A 22,429-nucleotide genomic window follows, 5' to 3' on the forward strand; every position below is an offset into this window, starting at 1 on the left:
TATGTGCCCTTCTCTTTGTAGTGGATCAGTATCCCGTGTTTTGTTGTGATTAAGGATAAAAACGGTATGGATATTTTTCGATCGTATTCGTGACCGAATTCGTTTAAAGGAGTTCAGATCTATCTGTGTCCGAGTCTGGATATTTAACATCTAATACTGTATCCATATCTTAATACTAAAATCGTATATTTATAATGTTGATATCTAATCGTATTCTATCCGACATGGTTGCGTATTCGAATCCGTATTCAGACAGAAACGTAAAAATAAAAATAATATCACTGGTTTCCGTCCGTATCCTATCCGTAGTCGTGATATCACACTGATTTGGTGATTCTGGTATCACGTTTCAGTTGACGCCCATTCAACAGTTTCCCTCTTCTCGTCCGACGAAGATGCAAAGGTGCAGAGAGCCGTTACAACGAGAGCACCCGCGATTGTTGAATTTGACTCGGTCTTCCTCGCGTGCCTATGCAATGTACCTCGCCTCCACCATCCACTATTCATTGCCGCCGCCAAGCTCGAGAGGTGAGAGGGGATGGTAGGGCGGCGGCCGGGACGCCGCCGTAATCGCCGCCTCGCGTGTACCTCGCCACGCCCACCACCTGCTCGACGCTCGTCCTCCTCGGACCCGCGCCCATTCCGGTTCGCCACCTGCTCATCTCGATTCTCGACTTGGGGACGCAGCATTGCATGGAGCACGCGCACGGGGGCGTCGCAGAGTGCGCGGCGGGCGGTTCCGGCCGCAACGCGGTGCTGATTCCACACCAGATGCGGCTGCGCGGCAGAGAGCAGCTGCCCCGCGTCCGGTCTTCATATCACGTCAGGTTATCTCGCCCGCCTCACTTCTCGCTCTAAATTTTGTCCACAGACATTTGGGGTTCGGTCCAACGGCATGGGTCGATGCTGCTTGTTCTGTTCCTGACGAGTCTGGACCCACGCTTTCGTATTTTTTTTCTCCACATTTCGGCCGGTTTATAGTTACTACTGCTAAATGTAATACTCAATAGTCCGGATTATAGTTACTACTGCTAAATGTAAAACTCAATAGTCATTACTTGCTTGCTTAGTTCTAGCTTCCACTTTCCATCGTCATGATCTGATTGGAATTGCATTATCACATTTTACTTTCGAAGAGGGACTGACCAGACCAGGAGCAAGACACAGAGTGACAGAACATGGTTTTCCACTTTCCATCATCATGATCTGATTGGAATTGCATTATCACATTTTACTTTCGAAGAGGGACTGACCAGATCTGGAGCAAGATACACAGTGACAGAACATGGTTTTTTCACCTTTTCTTTTAGTAAAGTGAAGCATATGCTGCATCATGACCACAAATTGCTTGTGCATATCAACAAAGAATACAAGCAAGTCCATGTCCTTGATTCTACCTCAATGTTTCATGGAAACTTGAATTTACACACTAGACATATTTACAAACATCTGCAACATACTCTCGAGTGGGGGAAACAAACGTCTGCAACATCACAGAATTTCAATGGGATGGTTGTGAAGAGGACCTTCTCCTAGCCCATCGCAAACATTCTACCACCGAAATAAATGGCTCACAAGACTACAAACAATACAATAATGTACATGTTGTAAGGTGAGTGAAGTGTTATGCCTTCGGAGATTCTGTTTTTGTGCGCCCAGGTTTGCCTACGATGGCTTTCTTCACTTTTGCAAGTTGGTGCTTTACCTTTGATCCCACACCAGACAATAGGCCATGTTTTTTAAGTGCCTTCTGGGCTGCTCCTGGTGCTTCAGTTTTCATTGCCGCTTCATCAGTGAAATTCTTAGTTCCCTCTATGTCCTTTATCTTCTCGTCATAAATCTTCTCTTCTGCATCAGCCTTTGGACTCTGTTCTGCATCAGCCTTTGGACTCTGCATCAGCCAGAGCTTGCTTACGTCCACAAAGTTTTCTTCAGCCTCAGAAGCTTCTCTGGGTGAAACTACATTGAGATCACGTTCCTGGACCTTTGGATCAAACAGTTCCTGGTCTTCATTGGATTTTATGCTCACTGTTTGCTGAGGGCTTTCGACTGTCTCATGCACATCCTGTTCTTGGGTCAGAATCTCTTTCTTGGCCAAAAGTTGCTGGTCTCCTTCATCAGTCTCTTCAGGAGACTTTTGCTCAGTACCAATTTCCTGGTGTTCCTGAAAATTAGATTCCCCTACTTTTTCTGGCTCCATTGCAGATTCATTGTCAGCAGCTTCATTTTGCTTATCTTGGTTGATCTGCAAGTTTGGACCATCAGCCTGAATTTCGACTGCTGTTGGAAAGTTTTCTTCAGATATTTCCTTTTCACGAGCCAAAATTGTCTGAGTGTCACAAACTGGTTCGGTAATTTGAGTTGTTAGTTCATTAGATGTTACTTCGGAGCTTGTGATTTTCTGCAGATTTACATGTGAACTTTCTACATTCTCTTCAGAAACTTCATCTGTGGCTGTGTTTGCATGCTGCTCCTCTTCTTTCTTATCTACTTCTTCATTCTCCAGTTGAATATCAGTAGAACATGTGGCCTCAACGTTGGCAGATTCAGTGGGTTTGTCTTCTTTTGCAGACACAGGGTTCTGAACACTTGCAGTATCGCTAGACAAGTCATTTGCATCAGTCATTCCTGATTCTGTCAACAAAGGTGCTTGCTCAGACACTGCATCAACACTTTTGTCTTCAGGTAAAGATTCAAGCACGAGTCCTGTTTGTCCTTCTCCTAGAGTATCCTCTTCGGGAGCCTTTGTGTTTGTTGAGTCATTTAGGCTGGTCCTCAAGCTTCCATTTTCATATTTTGTTGATACCTCCATGTTTTCCTGACATACAGTACCAACTGCTCTGTCATCCAGCTCAACACTCGAAATATCAATATCTCTAGTTTCCATTTTTGTAGAAACACCAGCTGCTTCTCCTGTCAGCAATTCACCAGAAATTTCATCCTGGGGATTCTCTTGGTATGCTGGTATTTCCAAATCATGAGTGTTCTTTTTGACATCTTCATCAGTTTCAATTGATCTTTCTGTGTCCAGCTTAATATCATCACTTTGTTCTTTGACCATTTCCTGTGTTTCTTCAGAGCATTTAACTTCATGTTTTTCTTGTTCAACAAAGGTGAGATTGTCATCCACCTTATTTTCTGTAGGAAGTGACCCTAGACTTTCTTCTTGTTTAGAAATGAATGCGTGGCTGCCATCTTCTGTCACTTCGCCTTGTTTCCTTGTAGCCTCAGATTCTGAATCTTCATTTGCATCACTGCTCTCTTTTCCCAATATTAGATTCATCAGAAAATGGGAGACAGGTAATTCTTGTTCAACTTCTTTCTTAGCCTCTCCAATTTCTGTATCTTGCATGTCATCTTCATTCTTTTCTTTAGGAGTTTGATTCTCATCTTGTATGTCCTTTTCATCCTGTTCATTGGGAATTTGATTCTCTCCTGGTTCAGTTTGAAGGACCTTCTCTGACGAAGGCATCTCTCTTTCTGTTTCCTCTAAGCTGAGCACCTTTTCAGGGGTGTTGCCATCCTGTGCCGGATGTCCAGGAAGGTCAAGACTGAGGTTTTCCATATTGTCGTTCACACTTTCTTCGTTTGGTGTTGTAATTACCAATGAAACATCAAGATCCCTTCCAGTGCCAGTAAAGGTCTTGAGACTTCCGCTAGACGGTGCTCCATCAGCCCCGCTAACCTACATGGAAAAATGAAAATTACTTTAGTTTTTTCTTTCTCAAACACAAAAATTACTTTACTAATACTATATAACTCCAAAATAGTTAATAACTGCTGACTTACTGACCTTATCAGTAATATCTTCATTGATCGATACTGCTTCAGTGGCTGCTGTACTGCTTGTCTCTGTTTCCTCATGTGAATCAGTTTCTTCAATCTTGTCAAATGAATTTTCTTCTGTTTCAAGTTGCAGAACATCATCTGCATTAATTTCTTCTTGACATTGTTCTGTTTGGTTTATGTCTGCGGCAGATTCATCATTGTTTTCTTGCATAGCTTCAGTATCTACATCATTTTTCTCAGACATTGAAAGCTTTTCATCTTCAACCTGATTGCAGGAAAAAATGGAATAGAATTTCACCAAGAACAGACTTGATAAGAAAAACTGGTAACATGAATTTCGAGGCATATAAGAGTGATACTTATTGAAGGGTATTAGGACTGACCTTGTGATGACTGCTTGAGTCCTCAACATTGTTCTGTATGGATGATTCTACAGAAGGTTCAGAAGTGGAGTCGAGGCCCTTGTTTTCTCCTATCTCTTCGATTTCTCTAGGCTTTATACTTGCATTGTCATGGATTATTTCTTCGCATAGAGGTGTTGTATCATCAATTTTAGCATCCACATTGTACAGTTGAGGTGACTCTTCCTTCTCAGAATTTGTCTGTAATTCATCATGACAAATAGCATTGTCTTCATGTATTTCTTTACTTTCTTCTATTTCATCTGCGATCTCTTTCTCTGATGCTTGAATGACGTGAACAGGATCCTGCACAACAAATATAACAGCTATTGCTCATTGCTCAGATTATTATGGTGTCATTTTAACAGAGAATTACTGCTAGCTATGAATGCTTCTGGATCTGCTGGTGCATAGTGAGCTAACTGAAGAGTCAGACCATTGGAAATTGCAGAAATTTACTGAGTGATGATGCCCACTGAAATTGCATAAGGTGGGGGAGCGAAGGAGGAAACATGTTTTGTATGTAATGCAAATCTAAACATCACTCTTCATTTCTTGTTGTTTTGTTTTTACCTGTATACCACTATTGTTATTCCTATCACTTTACAGTTTTTATTATGGAAATTTCTTAATATTTCTTCAAGAGGAAAATAAATGAAAAGTGATTCCAAAGAAATTACACCTTTTGGACTTCAGAACATTCATAATAAACCCAATTTATTCATTACTTTTGAAACATCATGCACAATCTTCAGTCAGTTTTTTAGAGGAAAATTCAGTTAATTAGACCTTACATTCTCTAGTATTTTGTCTTTTGAAGGAGCTGGGTCAGATGCTTCTTGAATAGATGATACCAAACCAGGTTCAATCTGCACAATGAGTAAAACATAGCAGTGTTTTTAGTATAAGCAATGAGAGGCTTTCACCAAATAATCATTACTTTGGTATAGGTCATTTTTAATACTCATTTCTTAATTTTACTTCTACTTAGTGAGCTCACATAATAATTCAATGCACTAAGAGTAGTTTTCACATCTAGTGTTTTCTCAAGAAAAAATGGTGATGTGATAGACCAATAATAAGGAAGCATTTTCAGTTTTCCCCCCTCTACATTTCTAATCTGGAAATTTATCACTTTGAACTTGGTAATCCAACACTAATACGATTAGCAAAAGGACATATATCCACTGGTGAAAACTCAGAACTGACCTCTTCTTTTCTAATTTCATCAGTTGTTTCGCCTTGTTCATTAGTAGAAGTTTTTGCTACTACATCATCATTTTCTGCATTCTCCTGCTCATCTTTGTTATCATTTTTGGCATCATCATCTTCTTCAGTTTTTTCACTTGTTTCCTTAATGTTTTCAACTTTCATATCCATAACGCTTGGGGTGGATTCCTTGGATAGGGCTTCATTCTTGAGAATCTCACTAATGGTTGCCTCTGTTTGTTCAGCCTGCAGGGTTTCATTGGTAAAAACTTATTTTTCGTTGTTTCTGATTAAAGAAATCCAGAAAAAGTAACACATGCAATGAGTCCTTATATTTACCTCAAATTCATCATTATCTTTTGTCTTGTTTGTTGCTCCATTTTCGAAATTCTGGTAATCCACTAGTGGTTCTGTGGTTAAATCATCCCTGTTTTCTTCATGTTTCTGTTCATCTACCTGAAGTTCATCATTCTGACTTTCAATCTCCTCATCTTCTTTCTGCTTTTGATCTGAGTCATTCTTGTGCAGAGCCTCATCTTGTTCCAAAATGGATAAGGCATCTGTCTCACAACTTTGTTGTTGAAGTGCTACATCACAATGTTGCCTGCTATCGTGATCACTGGTTTGCTCACTAGCTTTTGTTGTATCATCTTTTTCTGTAGTATCTTGTGCTGCCTGAGGATCATTTTCAAATAAAGCCTGTGATGCTTCTGCAGTGCCACTTTCTGTGAGAATTTGCACGTCTACATTTCTATCTTGGACATGAGTTTCGTTCTCTCCATTACGCTCACTTGCCATTTCGCTTGAATTATGTTCGGTTCCAGCATTTGGCTCTTCTTTGACTTGATGGATATTGTTTGAAGTCTCTATTGTATCATCGCCAGAAGTTTGAACAGCATCTTCATCAATCATGTTCTCACTTCTCTGAGTTGTTAAAACAGTTTCGCCCAAATCACATGGATCGTCCTGTATAAGATACACTAGTGAGGTGTCTTGCAAGCTATGCCCAATCTCAAAGAACTAGAGTCATATTTTTTTCTCAAATACGCAGGAGAGCTGTGTATCATTGCATTAAGAAGAAAAAAAGTGGAGTACAAAACACAAACACCACCCACCACACCCTCACCCAAACTAGAGTCATATTCAGACAGCACTACTGATGTTTTTCTTTCTTTGCAGTATGCAACTTAGATTTAGCTTAATAATTCTGCATCTTGGCTAGCAATAGTTATACCTTTACTGTCAATTTATACTTTACAATATATGTTTCAGCTTTCCAACTTTGCATAGAGCCTGCTTATTCTCAAACTTTTTTATGTTGATCTAACTAAACAGTCTGGCGTGCCCAAAAATGAAAAATAGTCTGACAGAAATAAGTTAAGAGCTTATCTTTGTTTGGTGGACTCCTTCATGTAATATAATGATTCTAGTCAATCTATGATCAGATAGTGTTTATACTTGTATAAGGTGATGGATGCCACAGCTTGTTATCTGCCTCATACTGGATAAAAAATGCTGCGGTAATGCTAGGTGTTCCCAGTTATTTAAATTCTAATTGAGCAGTATACCAGTACCTACATCTTGTATTGGTCTAGCATTTATGAAAAGGGAGGTTAATGTACAGAATATAAATACCTTTAGTTCTTCTGACTTCTGTATTTCATCTTTGATTCCGTGTGCCAAAATGACATTGTCAGTTTCAATCCCCACCGTTCCTTCATTTGATTTTACATGATAATCTTCTAGTGTTGGTCCATTATCTGTTGGAGTTGGTTCCTCTGGAACAGAAATATTGGATTGTTCTCCATCATTAATGGCTTCAGTGTTCTTCTTTTCCTCCGTTCCTTCCAAGTCATCCACTTGCTGAATATCATAAGTCGGTTCAGTTGTTGCTATATTATTGTCTGAAGCTAGTTTCTCTATTGCATCAGCTTGGCTTGTATGAAAGTCTTCTTCAGCTTCAGTGGCATCGACACCCTTGATTTCTTCCACTGGTTGCTCTTGTTTAATGTCAACAGGTGGGTCAATTTCGCTTGCAACAGAATCTTCTGTAGTTCTTTCTTCAAGGGCAACAGAGTTGCTTTGGTCTGAGGTTTCTTCTGCCCTTACAAGCTGGCTGTGCTCATTGTCTTTGGATAATTCTACCTGTTCTGCTGGCTGGGCATATGAATCTGGATCACTTTCCAGTTCATTCCTTTCTTCAGCTGCATTATCAGGAGTGGCAATATTACTTTGCTTGGAGGCTTCATCAGCTTCAATTGCTTTATTGTCTTCCACTTCTGGTAGTTTGTCCTCATGAACCTGCTGATCATCAGCATTTGGCTCACCATCATCTACTGCTGGCTTCTCAAGGGTAGAAACTATGTGTTCTTGCTGATCTTCAGGTTCTACGTCTTCAATGTCTCTTGTTTCTTCTGTTAAACCCAGTTCTTGCACTTCTTGGACACCAGGAGTTGGTTCAATTCCTGGTACTTGATCTGCATCTCCAGGAGTCGGAAAGCTACTGATATCTGAGAATTCATCAGTTTTGTTATCTTCACTGTCCTTGGTTTCTTGAGATGTCAGATTCTGCACTTCTTGTGTATTAAAAGATGGCTCTGTTACTGCTGTATGTTCTTCTGTTGGAGTAAGCTCATCAGAAGTAGAGCCATGGGTCTGTCCTGGATGTTCTGTTGTGTCACTGCTGTCTTCAACTGATTCTAGTTCACGAACAGGTTCAGAACCAGCATGTGGGGCATTTGGTGTTGAAGTGTCATCTTCAGTGTGTTCCTTTATATTTGCAACATTAATCTCATGAGGGACTGCTTCAGTCTCCATGGTTTCCATGTCCATCTTTTCTGATGTATAGTCACTTGATGTCATAACATCCTCTGTTTCACTTGTTCCTGTGTCCTTGGTTGTGTCCTTGGTCTCTTCTAGATCTGCCTCATGGAAAGATGATGTATCAGCATTTGCATCTGTTTCTGGAGCTGCTGCCTCAGCAAGAGGAGTATTGCTTTTCACATTTTCTGTATCCTCAGTTTCTTCTGCTAACTGTGAATTGTCTGCTTGAGTGACAGAACTTGGTTCTGTTAATGTGAACTCCTCAGAAGAAAGAGTGTTAGATGAGACAATTTCTTGAGATTTATCAGCTTCAGTTTCCTTGATTTCGGCAGGTTCTTGATCCTGAAGTTGTTGGTGATCAACGTCTGGTTCAGTGGTTACATTATCTTCTGTTGCTATTTCTTCTGGGACAGACTCCTCAGAGGTAGAGATTATTTTTTCCTGGGAGGAACTTTGAGATTCATTGGTTTCAGTATCATTATCTTTGATTGGTTCTGGTTTCAGACCGCTTGATATTTCGTCTGTTGCTTGCTCCTCTGACTGAGCAGTAGCATCACTTTGGTGGGGGTTTCCGTGCACTTCTGTGGCTTCAATGTTGCTCACCTCTGTTGATTCATGCAATTCGGCTGTGGCTGGATTTTCTTCTTGAGTTGGCGTCTGAAAGACAGTAGCATTCATTTCAAGGGATGTTTCATTCACTTCGTCAATTTGAGTGTTCTTTATCTCCTCTGATCCCAGTTCCTGCACAGCCTGTGCAGGTGGCTCGCCTTCAGGGACATTGCTTTCTTCAGCTGAATCCCCAGCCGAAGCTGTGTTGCTTTGGCCAGAGATTCCTCCAGTTATGATATCTTTGTGACCATCAATTACTTCTGAAAATTCTGCGATGTTCACTTCTTGATTGTCAAAACTTGTTTCACTTTCTTTTTTATGATCTTCTTGAGAAGGCTCCTCTGAAACACAGGCATTGCTTTCTCGGGGAACTGCTTCAACTTCATTGGGTTCAATTTCCTTTGTTTCTGTTGCTGACTCTGTCTGCTGCATCTCACTTTCCTTTGTATTATCTTCTTGAGCTGAAGCTTCCTCTGATTCAACAGGTTCTGTTCTCTTCGTTTCTTCTGATTCTAGCTCCTGTTTATGCATTTCAGCGATATCCTCAGTCTGTAGCACATTCCGTTCAATTGCCTCATCAACAATCACCACATCAGAGACTTCTGCAATATTCTCATCTATGTTTTGCTTAGTTTCTTCTGTTGACTCTGCATTATCTACTTCTTGACTACCACAACTTGGCTCATCTTCTGCTACATTATCTTCCACTGTGTCCTCCTCTGAAGTAGATACAGTTTTTTCATGGTAAGTTTCAGTGTCCTTAACTTCAACTAAATCTTGTTCAAGGGTTTGATGGATTTCACCATTATGTGATTCTGGTTCATCTGCTGTTGAATCATTTTCTACTGCAAGTTCCTTGGAATGAGTAACATGGTCGAGTTTGGTGATTTCTTCAGCTTCAGTAGCTTCAATGTCCTTTAGTTCTTCTGTTTCAGTCACTTGTGGCTCACTTGTTGCTGTAGCATCTTCCTGAGCTAGGTCATTGAAGATAACAGCATGAGTCTGGTAAGCTTCATCCGTTTTAATTTGTTCCAACTCCTGAACTGGTTGTATATCTATTGTTGGCCCACTCTGCAGAATATTGTCTTGAACTAGATTTTCGGTATTGCTCATGTTGGTGATCGCATCATCTTTGGCATCTCCAGGGCCATTGATTTCCTCTGGTTCCACATGATGTACATGTTGGATTTCAGAACATGGCTCTGTAGTTGCTACATGGTTTTCTGGAGTTGTCTCCTCAAAAGCAACACTGTTTTGTTGCATTTCTGCTTCAGTATCGACTGCTTCAGCATCTCCTACTGATTCCTGGCTTTGTTCTTGAATATTTACAGGTGGCTCCCTCATTTGTGCATCATGTTCTGGCATTGTCTCCTCAGGGACCACCATGTTGCTCTTGTGCTCAGATTCTTCAGTCTTTACATTCATCAGGCCATCAGTTTCTTCAGCAGATTCTTGATTCAGCACTTCTTGAGCATTGATCCCTGGCTCATCAGTGTGTTCAGATTTAGGCACCTCTTCCTGCACCACGTCTGCATCTTCTTGAGCATCTTCTGGAAAGCTCTCTTTCTTTTCAGGATGGATAACACCTTCTTCTTTAACTAGTTCATCTATTTCTGTGTTTCCATCGGTAGTATCTGGAATGACATCAGAGATGTCCAGATTGATCTCTACAGGAGTTTGAATTCCAGAAGGTGCTTCGGTTATAACCTCAACATCAGGAATGTTTTCCATGCTTGCAGGTTGTGTGTTCTCAGTTGCATTTTCTGATCCTAGATCCTGGTATTGCTGACCATCTTTTGTCTGCCCAATAGCTTCCTGTGTGTCTTCCTGCACTGTGTTATTTGTAGCACCTAAGTTATGTTGATCTTCTGGAACTGCGTCCTTAAAAGCAACACTGCTTTGTTGCACCGGTGCTTCAGTACCAACTGCTTCATCAACTTCTCTTTCTTCTACAGTAGCTTCTATTTCTTCTAACAATTCCTGGTTCTGCGATTGAATATTTACAGGTGGCTCCCTTGTTGTCACGTCATATTCTGGCATTATCTCCTCAGATGCTGGCATGTTGCTCTGGTTGGTTGTTTCTTCAGTCTTTTCATTCACTGGGCCATCGGTTTCTTCAGCAGATTCTTGATTCAGCACTTGAAGAGCATTAGTTGTTGGCTCATCAGCGTGTTCAGATTTAGGCACCTCTTCCTGCACCACATCTGCATCCATTGCATCAGCTTGCTGGCTCTGCTGATCTTCTACTTTAGCCACCTCTTCTGTAGGTTCTGCGGTAGATGTATCTTCTGGAAAGCTCTCTTTCTTTTCAGGATGGATAACACCATCAGCTTTAACTAGTTCATCTGTTTCTGTGTTTCCATCAGTAGTATCTGGTATGGCATCAGAGATGTCCAGATTGAGCTCCACAGGAGTTTGAATTCCAGAAGGTGCTTCGGTTATAACCTCAACATAAGGAATGTTTTCCATGCTTGCAGGTTGTGTGTTCTCAATTGCATTTTCTGATCCTAGATCCTGGTATTGCTGACCATCTTTTGTCTGCCCAATAGCTTCATGTGTGTCTTCCTGCACTGTGTTATTTGTAGCACCTAAGTTATGCTGATCTTCTGGGACTGCATCCTCAAAAGCAACACTGCTTTGTTGCACCAGTGCTTCAGTACCAACTGCTTCAGCAACTTCTCTTTCTTCTGCAGTAGCTTCTATTTCTTCTAACAATTCCTGGTTCTGCGATTGAATATTTACAGGTGGCTCCCTTGTTGTCACGTCATATTCTGGCATTATCTCCTCAGATGCTGGCATGTTGCTCTGGTTGGCTGTTTCTTCAGTCTTTTCATTCACTGGGCCATCGGTTTCTTCAGCAGATTCTTGATTCAGCACTTGAAGAGCATTAGTTGTTGGCTCATCAGCGTGTTCAGATTTAGGCACCTCTTCCTGCACCACGTCTTCATCCATTGCATCAACTTTCTGGCTCTGTTGATCTTCTACTTTGGCCACCTCTTCTGTAGGTTCTGCGGTAGATGTATCTTCTGGAAAGCTCTCTTTCTTTTCAGGATGGATAACACCTTCTGCTTTAACTAGTTCATCTGTTTCTGTGTTTCCATCAGTAGTATCTGGAATGGCATCAGAGATGTCCAGATTGATCTCCACAGGAGTTTGAATTCCAGAGGGTGTTTCGGTTATAACCTGAACATCAGGAATGTTTGCCATGCTTGCAGGTTGTGTGTTCTCAGTTGCATTTTCTGGTCCTAGATCCTGGTATTGTGGACCTTCTTTTGTTTGCCCAGTAGCTTCCAGTGTGTCTTCCTGCACTGTGTTATTTGTAGCACCTATATTATGTTGATCTTCTGGAATTGCCTCCTCAAAAGCAGCACTGCTTTGTTGCACTGTTGCTTCAGTATCAACTGCTTCAGAAATTTCTCTTTCTTCTACAGTAGCTTCTCTTTCTTCTAATGATTCCTGGTTCTGTGCTTGAATATCTACAGGTGGCTCCCTTGTTGTAGTGTCATTTTCTGGTGTTGTCTCCTGGTGGGCTGTTTCTTCAGTATTCACTGGGCCATCAATTTCTTCAGCAGATTCTTGATTCAGCACTTCAAGAGCATCAGTTGCTGGCTCATCAGCGTGTTCAGATTTAGGCTCCTCTTCCTGCACCATGTTTGCATCCATCGCATCAGCTTGCTGGCTCTGTTGATCTTCTGCTTGGACCACCTCTTCTGTAGGTTCTGCAGTAGATGCATCTTCTGGAAAGCTCTCTTTCTGGTCAGAATGAACAACAGCGTGTGGTTTAGCTGGCTCATCTGTTTCTGTGTTTGCATCAATAATATCTGGAACGGCATCAGAGTTGTCCAGACTCGGCTCCCCTGGAGTTTGGACTCCAGAAGGTGCTTCAGTTACAATCTCAGCATGGGGAATGTTTGTCATTCTTGCAGATTGTGTATGCTCAGTTGCCTTTTCTGGTTCTAGACCCTCATCCTGCTGACCATCATCCTGTTGCTCAATAGTTCTCAGTGTGTCCTCATTCACAGTGTCATTGTGTATTGTAACACCTAAATTAGATTGATCTTCTGGAATTGCATCCCCAAAGCCACTGCTTGGTTGGATTTCTGCTTCAGTATCTTCTATTTCTTCTAATGATTCCTGGTTCTGCACTTTAGTATTTACTGGTGGAGCACTCATTGTTGCCTCATGTTCTAGTGTTGTCTCCTTTGGAGCTGCCACGTTCCTCTGGTGCGCAGTTTCTTCAATCTTTTCATTCATCGAGTCATCAGTTTCTTCAGAAAGTTCTTGATTCAACACTCCTTGAGCATCAATCGTTGGCTCATGAGCTTCAGATTTAGGCTTCTCTTCCTGCTGATCAGTTTTTTCACATTTAATCTCTTCCGGGGCCACATCTGCATCCATCGTATCAGCTAGCTGACTCTGTTGATCTTCTACTTTGGCCACCTCTTCAGGACGAACAACACCATCTGCCTTAGTTGGTTCATCTGTTTCTGTCTTTTCATCAATAGTCTCCGGAATGCCATCAGAATCATCCACACATGGCTCCACAGGAGCTTGGAGTCCAGTCGGTGCCTCAGCTACAATCTCAACATCATTATTTGCGATGCTTGCAGGTTCTGTGTTCTCGTTTGCCTTTTCTGGTTCTTGATTTTGGTCTTGCTGACCATCATCTGTTTGCTCAATAGCATTGTCAACATCCGCATTGTTTGTGATGCTTGAAGGTTCTGTGTTCTTGTTTGCCTTTTCTGGTTCTTGATTTTGGTCTTGCTGACAATCATCTGTTTGCTCAATAGCATTGTCAGTTTTCAGCGTGTCTTCCTGCACCGAGTCATCATCCACTGTAACACCTAAATCTTGTTGGTCATCACCCTTGGGTTCTTCATCTTTCTTGTGCTTCAGTAGGCAGCTGTCTTCTGTTGTGCTCTCTCCATGTCTTAAACCATCAGTCACATCTTCTTTGTTGATTCGGTTGCTCTGATCCAGTTCTGCTTCTTCCTGGTCGTTGTCATGCGGCTGCTCATTTGAAATCTTCTCTTCTTTGTCTGTATGGCCATTCAGAGAAGATGCTTCGCCATTTAGATTATGTTCTGGAGGAAGTTGGACATCAGAGGGTGCTTCTACAAAAACTTGATCCTCTGGAATCTTCAACGTTCCTTCAGTTGAATCGATGGTTTCTCCCATGCTCTTGATCTCCATTAGAGATGAAAGCTTGCCTTCTGGGTGTGCTTGCAAATGGACTGTTCCTAAATCCACAGCTTCCACTTGGACTTCCTTGGAAGTTATAGATAAATCTGGCATTAAAATAGTGGATTTCATGCCACATTTGACGGTCATAATAATATTATTAATTTGTGATGTATTTTTAACTGACTAACATACAACAACAAAGCCTTTAAGTCCCAAATAAGTTGGGGTAGGCTAGAGTTGAAACCCAATAGAAGCAATCAAGGTTCAGGCACGTGAATAGTTGTTTTCCAAGCACTCCTATCTAAGGCTAAGTCTTTGGGTATATTCCATCATTTCAAGTCTCCTTTTATTGCCTCTACCCAAATCAACTTCGGTCTTCCTCTGCCTCTCTTCACGTTACTATCCTGGCTTAGGATTCCACTACGCACCGGTACCTCTGTAGGTCTCCGTTGGACATGTCCAAACCATCTCAAGCGGTGTTGGACAAGCTTTTCTTCGATTGGTGCTACCCCTAATCTATCACGTATATCATCGTTCCGAACTCGATCCCTTCTTGTATGACCGTAAATCCAACACAACATACGCATTTCCGCGACACTTATCTGTTGAATATGTCGTCTTTTCATAGGCCAACATTCTGCACCATACAACATAGCAGGTCTAATCGCCGTCCTATAAAACTTGTCTTTTAACTTCTGTGGTACCTTTTGTCACATAGGACACCAGATGCTTGGCGCCACTTCATCCATCCTGCTTTGATTCTATGGCTAACATCTTCATCAATATCCCCGTCTTTCTGTAGCATTGATCCTAAATATCAAAAGGTATCATTCCTAAGCACTACTTGACTTTCCAAACTAATATCTTTCTCCTCCCGAGTAGTAGTGCCGAAGTCACATCTCATATACTCAGTTTTAGTTCTGCTGAGTTTAAAACCTTTGGACTCCAAAGTTTCCCGCCATAACTCTAGTTTCTGATTCACTCATGTCCGGCTTTCATCAGCTAGCACTACATCATCTGCGAAAAGCATATACCAAGGGATGTCCTCTTGTATGTCCCTTGTGACCTCATCCATCACTAAGGCAAACAGATAAGGGCTCAAAGCTAACCCTTGATGTAGTCCTATCCTAATCGAAAGTCATCCGTGTCTCCATCATTTGTTCGAACACTAGTCACAACATTGTTGTACATGTCCTTAATGAGCCCGACGTACTTCGTTCGGACTTTATGTTTGTCCAAAAGCCACCACATAACATTCCTTGGTATTTTATCATAAGCCTTCTCCAAGTCAATAAAAACTATGTGTAGGTCCTTCTTCTTCTTCTCCCTATACCGCTCCATAACTTGTCTTATTAAAAAAATGGCTTCCATGGTTGACCTTCCGGGTATGAAATCAAATTGGTTCATAGAGACCCGCGTTATTGCTCTCAAGCGATGCTCGATAACTCTCTCCCATAACTTTATAGTATGGCTCATCAACTTAATTCCCCGGTAATTAGTACAACTTTGAATGTCCCCTTTATTTTTGTAGATCGGTACCAATATACTTCTCCTCAACTCATCAGACATCTTGTTCGATCGAAAAAAAAGGACACGGCGCGTCACCAAGGGGGTGCCGACCCGGCCCTTGCCCATTTAACACCATACCCGGGTTCCGATATGGCGCGTCGCTAAGAGGGTTACGCCTCAACGGTTTTCTTTCGGGTTTCATTTCCATTAGAATGACTAGATTTAACGTTGGCTCGCCACGCCTATCACAACCTTCCTCCTTTACCAGGGCTTGGGACCTGCTATGTTGAGACAACATAAGGTTTTAACTGACTAACATAGACAAGAAATATTAGTACTCCCTCTGTCCCTGAATAAATAGATTCCTAGAGTTGTCTTAAGTCAAACTTTTTAAACTTTGACCAGATTTCTAGAGAGAGAAAAACGTCAAGATTTATGATGTCAAATTAGTATCATTAGATATAGCATAGAATATTTTTTCATAATGTGCTCATTTTATGTTATAGATGTTGTTACTTTTTTCTATAAAGTTAATCAAACTTAAGAAAGTTTGACTGAGTTATCTGGGGATAGAGGGAGTATATTTTAGGCTTTATATTATCCATAGTAGTCATGAACCAAAAGTATGAATATAAAAGGAAATGTTAACCTGTACAATCTTATATTAACTATCTCTTGACTTTGTTCAATTACAGCCATAATACTCAAAAGGACATCCAGTCATGAGTGTACTGCAGCACTGCAAAAGTGCAAGCAAACTGTCCTGCATGGCAGTCGGCCAGTCGCCATTTCTCGTTGGCGAACTGATAAATGGGTTTCCATTTCATGGCTCTAGCCTCTAGAGTCTAGACTTCTAGTACTGCAGCAAGTGGTCAAAAAGAACATGCTCACTAGTCAAATAGTACACTGCCCCGGCAGTACTGCATGTGGGCATCCTAACTGGATGAGTTTGTGCCTCTCCAAAAACCTTGTTTAGTTCTAACATGAAGGGTTGTAATACTGAATGTTCCTATTAAGCGTGTTAGTGCTGCAACTATCGCTCTGTTCGCTTGGCTTATAAGCCATACTTTTTTAGCCAACGAACAGTATTTTTCTTTCACAACATATCAGTCAACAGTACTTTCAGCCATGGCTCATCAGCCAAGCGAACATGGCATATATGTTTTGGCATGCTTTAAGTAGACTTTTGCTCTCTTCATGCCTTTGTATTAAATCACCACACTGAATGGTTGATGCTCAGTGTAAATTAATGTTAGATGCTTATGCATGTTTACCTAACCCTGTCATTCACGTCACAACAGTTGACCAAACTGTTAAACTTGTCTATCCTTATTGTTAGCATTTTTTTTTTGGTTCTGGATGGGTTGAACCTAGGAGGAAAAAAATGTTATATAATCCTTTAACATTATTTTCTAAAAGTTGGGTGAATTCACATCCATCAAGTTCAGGAGAGCAATACTAGGTTGAGAAAAAGGAGTAATCAAAAGAGAAGAGCAAAGCATGTCACTCAGTGATACCTACATGGGTGATTACCTATGAAACTGTAATTTTCCATCGTTATTTTTCTTGATCCCTGGATCCTTCAGACATACACTACAATACTAACTAATTTCGCATGTACGTTTTTCCCAATCAAATCAAGAACAGAACACAATTTCAAAATACATCTTAACTAGGCTTGTTATAAACAAGGGCAATATGATTCTTCCTACTGCGTTCAATTCTTTCACTCTTTAAGGAAACTTGGCTGCTTTTGAAGATCATTTGTTTAACAACTGAAAGAAATGAGTGCAGCACCATTTGTACACAGTTTACTACATGAAGAAGAATCCTTCTTCCTTCATGTTACTGAAAGGAGATTAACAGTAAACACGTAGCAACTGTGGAACCAGAAAGAAGGTACCATAATGGTTTTCCTTGCAAAATGGTAAAAAAAAAATTACTGAACTGTTAGAAACATGCTTCTCGTGACATAGCTGATAAGATTCCTGTGACAGTGAATCTCCTTACGTAGCTCTACATCTTAACAAAGTATGTATGCATGCAGGAAAACAGAAGCAAGCAAGTGATGCAGAAGTTCTGAGGCTAAGAGGAGACATTTCTTACCGTCCCATCTGCTGCTTCTCTCGCTTCATCTTTGGTTGCCATTGCTCCAGATCAGAATGAGAAATAAGAGGAGGAGGAGGAGGAAGAAGAAGAAGAAGAAGAAGAAGAAGAAAGGAAAAAGGAAAAAAGAAAGATGGAGTGGCTTCTCCCTGAAAAAGGCTTGTGAGCTCTCGAAAAGCTGGTGGTCTTTATACCGACCTTTCCTCTGCCCCTCTGTCAATATGTTTTCTATTGCTGAGCAGCGGTTAGGAAGCAGTGACAGACTGACAGTGCCTTGACAGGGAATTAAACTTGCCTAAGTGTAATCTTGATTAAACGGGCGAAGTTATCCCTGAAATGGCAGATCAATGAACATGGAGAGTCAGCATTAGGTGCCAAAATGCCAACTGGTACGTGAGGCACATGGTTGTGGTGGCTGGACCATTGTGTCTGCGTTCTTGCTTTGATGGACCCACAGAACCTTTTCTGTGTGACATTATTGGATCGATAATTGATCAGCGAGTACCATTCTTGGATCCTTCATCTTTCATTATCTTTTTTCTCCTTCTTCTTTTCTAAGTGCGTCTCAAAAGAAAAGTTTAGTTTTTGGTGTGAATATACTATTATCTGCTTATCTTTTTGCTTGGCTTCACATATCAGATAACATGATTGGTCTTCAGAAATCCATTATGGTGCAAATTTTCTCCTACTGGTTAGGCTTCCCGTGTATGCTCCAGTCACTTTCAACTATTTATGATATTGGCTGCGTTCATCTTACCTCATATTGCACTTGGGGCGCAAGGGAACAACGGGTTTGGCCAATGTTTCTGCAGCCTGGAGGAAGTTTACCTGGATCAAATCAAGTGAAAAGCAGGACAGCATGAAAGTAACCTGGCCTTTGGTATAATTATCGTGTTATGTCATGTTAAACATGCATTCAAGGTTGCTTTCACTTTAAAAAACGTGGTTTCTTTCAAATTCATCTACCAACATGTTATGTGTCACTTTTTTTACACCCTTAGTCCTGAGTCTTAAATGAACTGGCTGCTGCGGTTTATGACCAAGAGCCCCTAACCCAGTCTAACTTTTTGTTCAGCCCATTGTTTCAGAGCTATGGCACTGAGGTTGCTCCCTGTGGATTCATCTCTGAGGATCACTGAAGCACAAGGACAGAGAAAGGCTGTAGAATGCAAGCCCCAGAATACTGAATCCAGTCAAATGGCTGCAGGGGACGGTGACCCACAGCAAAAGAGCTCCACATGTTCAACCGCCCTGGACAAGGAAAATACCAAGTTGGCCAGCCCAAGAGCCACGCTGGATCCACCTCACGCAGTCCAAGTTCTTGCAGCAGAAAAGAAGTCCAGCCGTCAGTGCTGATCCGTCACCTGCTACTGATTATCAAAACTCGAGGCAGGTAATGCTATTATTATCCTATCATATTGTTGCACCGAAAGAAGGAATGTCATGGCGCCATTGGAGGATGACATGTCTGCTTTGCCGAATCCTCATTAGCAAAGCTTCCAGCCGCCCTGGTGCCGCTGTCAAGCCTGACTCAGCATGGTACGTAGATTCTATCATCTCTTGGAAAACCTCCTGTCAGAGGTTGATGTTTTGGTTCCGGGAACTGTTTGCTTTCGGTCCTTAGAATATAAATCGTCAATTGTGTGGTCCCACAAGAGCAATATGCACACATAGGGTCAATGATTTATTAACCAACACAAATTTTTTTCTCTAGACGCCATAACCATTCAGTAATTCTGGTTTTCATGTCACCACAAATTCTGATCTGACATTCTGTCCATACACAGTTTCCATTTTTGTGAATGACATATTCCACATACCAAAATCTCAAGATTCTTCACTCACCAGTCATGACATCATCTGATGCTGCAGGAAAGGATGAAAGTAATTCAGAAGGAAAAGAAAAGGCAGAGGAGGACATCTCACTTCTAAAAAGCAGAGGAGAGGGTGCCCAGTTATCTGTGGATGAAGGCAACAGCAGCGGCGAATATGAGGTGCCGACCGGAAACGAACACCAGCATCGGCACCGGCCATGCTAAAGCCGTATTGTCATTTTATGCCGCCAAAGTCATAACCACCTACGGATTTCTGAATTGATTTCGTCACCGATATATACATGGCCTGTCAATTCGAGCAATTTGTGCCAGCCCGGGAATATTTGAGGACGATGTGTGCCGGACAAAGAAAAAGGAGAGGTATACTAAAGCTATACGTCACATAAAGTGCAGTCTAGTATATTTGAGATGAGGAGAGCGAGCATCTTCGACCATTGCCAGCTCCATCGTGGATGCTGGATGGATGCAGCGCAGCGACATTTTTGTATCCAGCGTGTCACCTCAGGTTGATGAGGCGTGCCTCAGAGGCCACACGTGAAATACGGTAACAGTAACACCTCTTTTTTTGTGTGTGTGAAATGAAATGTAGGAATTTCGTAAGGATAAAATTCAAGGAGTGTACACGGCTAGAACCTTTTCTGGTTACTCTACAAAGATTCGTTTGCTTCTTGTGAAATTCTTTGCGAAAATACGTGTAAACTTGTGGTTTGCAAGTAGTCTCGACAGTTGCTGCTACAGCTTTTGCACAATGTCAGGAGGATGTGTTTGCTCCGTTAAGTGGCTGTGGATCAGGGAACGAACCGTAGCTTGTACGGCATTCGCTCCAGTGGAGGAGCGGCCGGTCGTGAATTCGAGCAGGATGTCAGATACTCCGTACGAATAGACCACAACTATCATACCTCTCTAGATGTACCGCCGTGTACGCGTCTACGGGCTTGTTTAATTTCTCTCCCTAAAGTTTATTCTCTATCACATCGGATGTTTAGACATTTGTATGGAGTATTAAATATAGACTAAAAAATAATCAATCGCACAGATTACGACTAATTTACGAGATGAATCTTTTAAACCTAATTAGTACTCCCTCCATACTAAAAAATAAAGTCGTTTTTTATAAGGTTTGGATCAAACATTGGAAATATAAATCATCAATAACTTTTAAGTTGTTGAGTTTGAAAATGTGAAAACCATATATATATATATATATATATATATATATATATATATATATATATATATATATATATATATATATATATATTTGTCTTAAAAATTATTTTCACAAAAATTTACATATATCACTTTTTGATAAATATCTTTATAAAAACAAGTAGTCAAAGTTATGCTTTGGAGACCGTGTCGCTATCCAAAATGACTTCATTTTTTAGTATGGAGAGAGCATATGATTTGATAAGGTGGTGCTACAGTAAATATGTGCTAATGATGGGCTAATTATGCTTAATAAATAATGAGACTTCTACAATTTATTTTATTATTACTATCCAAACACTTACATGTGACACTCCGATGCGATGTACCTAAACTTTACTCCCTAGATTTAAACACCGCAACTCTGTAGCTCTTCCCCCAGCTCGAGCAGCATCTGACTCATATGTGCTGCCAGTCCGATGATGGCGATGCTAGTTTGGCTCATCTAGGGCATACAAGAAACTGGCATGTGCAATCACTAATGAATAGTTCATTCATGCATTGGTTTGTCCTGCGTTCTTGTCTAGATCCGTGGAGTTGAAGCCTCAAATTGCATAAACTAGAGCCCTTAAACAGGATGAGCAAATAACCTGGATTCTTGAAAGCTAAGGACAATACTCGGCAAGGTCGGCTTACGACATCCAAGAAAGCCTAGGCACCGCCAAGGTGCAAATTATTCTTGTGGCTCCTTCAGAACAGACTTTGGACAACAGCAAGACTGCAGCAGCAGGGATGCGAGAATAATTATTTCTGTGCTTTATGTGAAAGGAACATGGAAACCTCTACCCACCTAGAGTGCCCATTCACCCGTCTCGTATGGAGCCAGGTGGCAGCATGGAGTGGCTGCCGAAATATGTGGCCACCACAATGGACGGAGGTGACTAAATGTGAAGATTGGTTCTTGGCCTTGACCTAAGAAGGCACCAAAACGTCACATACCTTGGCCATCCTCACTCTGTGGTGCATCTGGAAGCAAAGAAATGCAATGATCTTCAAGGATTCTAGACGCACGGGCTAGGCAGTGTTCATAGAAATTAAGGATGCTTGCTCTCTTTGGTCCATGGCTGGAGGGAAATTTCTCAAGCCCCTTTTAGTTGGTTATTTGTCTACGAGTATTAGCTTACAACTCTAAAACCACTACAACGGTCTGTTGTACGTGGTAAACTTTTCCTTCTTCTTTTTTTGAAACGAACTTTTCCTTCTTATTAATGTTATGTCGGGCAACCAAAAAAGAGTCCTTAAACTTGCTACATACTTCTACTTTGCTATGTTTTACCTTTTTCATTATTAATTAAAAAAGAAAAACCTAGGGCATCCCCAATGGTTTCTAAATCATCAGCATAGGTGAGATTTGATTGGCCAGAAAGGAAAGAAAAGAACGCGCTAGCGACTCCAAACCCGCTAGGCTCGCACAAATTTCTAGAAGGCGCTCTCTCTCAGCTCTACTACCCTCACTACCGGAAACAGTCGCTTTGTCGTGTGCCACAGGCACTCGACAAAGGATTTGCCGAGTGTAACACTCGGCAAACAGCACGCGTCATCTACAGTGCCGGCAAATGGCTCTTTGCCAAGTGTTTTCTATCGGGCACTCGGCAAAGATTTTGCCGAGAGCTGAAACCGACGCTCGGTGAAAAAAAGTAACGTGACGGAGTGGAGACGGTTACGGCGCGTTTGCCGAGTATCAAATCTCAGGCACTCGGCAAACTATGCTTCTTTGCCGAGTGTCAAAGTTCGGGCACTCGGCAAAGCTTCTTC

At 41.4% G+C, this 22,429-nt stretch overlaps 1 protein-coding gene across 1 annotated transcript; it reads right to left on the reverse strand.

The window, feature by feature from the left end:
* Positions 1-1,334: 1,334 nt before the first annotated feature.
* Positions 1,335-17,818, reverse strand: LOC136466597 (uncharacterized). The gene is made up of 8 exons (XM_066465049.1): positions 17,631-17,818; positions 7,035-14,119; positions 5,739-6,365; positions 5,400-5,645; positions 4,985-5,059; positions 4,173-4,496; positions 3,794-4,054; positions 1,335-3,685 (listed from the first exon to the last, which is right to left on the reverse strand). Exons 2-8 carry the CDS (start codon positions 14,022-14,024, stop codon positions 1,625-1,627), a joined length of 10,584 nt encoding a protein of 3,527 aa, XP_066321146.1. The 5' UTR covers positions 14,025-14,119; positions 17,631-17,818; the 3' UTR covers positions 1,335-1,624.
* Between the last annotated feature and the right edge of the window lie 4,611 nt (positions 17,819-22,429).

This window comes from Miscanthus floridulus, chromosome 7, assembly GCF_019320115.1.
Source record: "Miscanthus floridulus cultivar M001 chromosome 7, ASM1932011v1, whole genome shotgun sequence".
Lineage (NCBI taxonomy): Eukaryota > Viridiplantae > Streptophyta > Magnoliopsida > Poales > Poaceae > Miscanthus > Miscanthus floridulus.